Raw genomic sequence first — 2344 nt, 5'->3', positions numbered from 1 at the left:
GTAACCATAAAGTTCTAGATAATTTTTGTCATTAAACAATATATCACGTGACTAACCACGGGTCCGGGTAGTCCTGTGGGTACCTGGGTCCTACTCAGTACCCACCCGACCAGAGTTACAATTTCCAGCTCTAATACAGCCCCCTCCCCGTGGGGATTCTCACAGCCCCCTCCCTGTGGGGATTCCAACAGCTCCCTCCCCATGGGGATTCCAACAGCCCCCTCCCTGTGGGGATTCTCACAGCCCCCTCCCCATGGGGATTCTCACAGCCCCCTCCCCATGGGGATTCCAACAGCCCCCTCCCTGTGGGGATTCTCACAGCCCCTCCCCATGGGGATTCTCACAGCCCCCTCCCTGTGGGGATTCTCACAGCTCCCTTCCCCATGGGGATTCTCACAGCTCCCTCCCTTTGGGGATTCCCACAGCCCCCTTCCCCATGGGGATTCTCACAGCTCCCTCCCTGTGGGGATTCCAACAGCCCCCTCCCTGTGGGGATTCCAACAGCTCCCTCCCCATGGGGATTCCAACAGCCCCCTTCCCCATGGGGATTCCCACAGCCCCCTCCCCATGGGGATTCCCACAGCCCCCTTTCCCCTGGGGATTCCCACAGCCCCCTTCCCCATGGGGATTCCCACAGGCCTCCTCCCCGTGTGGATTCCCACAGCCCCCTTCCCCATGGGGATTCCCACAGCCCCCTTCCCCATGGGGATTCCCACAGCCCCCTTCCCCATGGGGATTCCCACAGCCCCCTTCCCCATGGGGATTCCAACAGCCCCCTCCCCGTGTGGATTCCAACAGCCCCCTCCCCGTGTGGATTCCAACAGCCGCCTCCCCATGGGGATTTCCAAAGGCCCCTCCCCGTGTGGATTCCCACAGGCCCCTCCCCGTGTGGATTCCCACAGGCCCCTCCCCGTGGGGATTCCAACAGCTCCCTCCCCATGGGGATTCCCACAGGCCCCTCCCCGTGTGGATTCCAACAGCTCCCTCCCCGTGTGGATTCCCACAGCCCCCTCCCGATGGGGATTCCCACAGCCCCCTCCCCATGGGGATTCCCACAGGCCCCTCCCCGTGGGGATTCCAGGGTAAAACATGTCCCCAGTATACCCGAGTGTCATCAGATCTTGACGGCAAGGGCTGTTGCTCATGTTTTCAACCACTGGTTTTCCAACAGGATATTGTTCACTGTACATACCCAGCATGACTCATCCCCCTTCTTCCTGACGTCACTCTCCCACCGCCTCTTTGGTAGTGGTAGAATGTACACCCAGAGAGCAGAGGTCCGGGGTTCAATCCCCGTCCGCGTCAAACCAAAAAACAATGGTACTTGTTGTTACCCTGCATGGCGCTTGGCATTAAGGGTCTAGAACAAGGACTGGTCGGCTCGGAGTCAGCATACAGTGTCTGAGAGAGGTATTCATGTTAAACTGTGGCATCTAAGTGAGCTAGCACTAATAAATTGGCATTAATCCGGACCAGACACACACGCATGCACGCACGCATGCACGCACACAAACACAAACACAAACACAAACACAAACACAAACACACACACACACACACACGTGCAGGAACATCGCTATGTAAGTGCAATAAAGCTGGATGTGACGTTTAAGCCCATTTCACCTCACCTCACCTCACCTCACCTCACCTCACCTCAACTCACCTCACCTCAACTCACCTCACCTCACCTCACTTGTACGGGACCATGGGGTAGTGTAGTGTAGTGGCACAATGTGTAAAGCTAATATTTTAGTGTCCCCCCGCCATGACATTGATGGAATAATGCTAAAAGTGGCATAAAACAATATTCTCACCTACTTTCTGATCTACCAAGATTTGCTGGCATTAGACAAAAAGTAAGTGAGTAAGTTTAAGGCAAGAGTTTGATCCTCGGTTTGACAGATCTATACATGTGCTCGTGGTGAACGTGTAAGATCTGCATCACTTTGGTTTTCCTCCACCCACCTTAAGTAAGCTGACATGCTGTGTCATCGTTGAAGAACTGGTCCAAATGACATCAAGTATCTCAATCTTTGACTCATCTCGCACTCACTGAGCTAAATCACACAACAATCTCACTCACTCACTCACTCACTCACTCACTCATATATTCTCACTCACTCATTCACTCACTCACTCACTCACTCACTCACTGAGCTTGGATTGGATAGTCAGGCTTGGTGACTTGGTTGATTTGCATGTCATTGTACTTGACAACGATGATCCTTGCACACAATATCAATCACTAGATTGTCTGGTCCAGATTATTTACAGACTGCCCTCATATCAGTTCAACACTCACTCACTCACTCACTCACTCACTCACCCACTCAACCACCCACTC

General features: G+C 53.7%; 1 protein-coding gene across 1 annotated transcript; it reads left to right on the top strand.

The window, feature by feature from the left end:
- Positions 1 to 201: 201 nt before the first annotated feature.
- On the top strand, positions 202 to 1086 carry LOC125372037 (basic salivary proline-rich protein 2-like). Its single transcript, XM_048380911.1, has one exon. It carries the CDS (start codon positions 202 to 204, stop codon positions 1084 to 1086), a length of 885 nt encoding a protein of 294 aa, XP_048236868.1.
- Positions 1087 to 2344: the final 1258 nt, after the last annotated feature.

This window comes from Haliotis rufescens, unplaced genomic scaffold (genome assembly GCF_023055435.1).
Source record: "Haliotis rufescens isolate VD_foot unplaced genomic scaffold, xgHalRufe1.0.p SCAF_34, whole genome shotgun sequence".
NCBI classification, from domain to species: domain Eukaryota; kingdom Metazoa; phylum Mollusca; class Gastropoda; order Lepetellida; family Haliotidae; genus Haliotis; species Haliotis rufescens.
The sequence above is the reverse complement of the archived record's forward strand: the minus strand, read 5'-3'. Positions and strand labels throughout refer to the sequence as shown.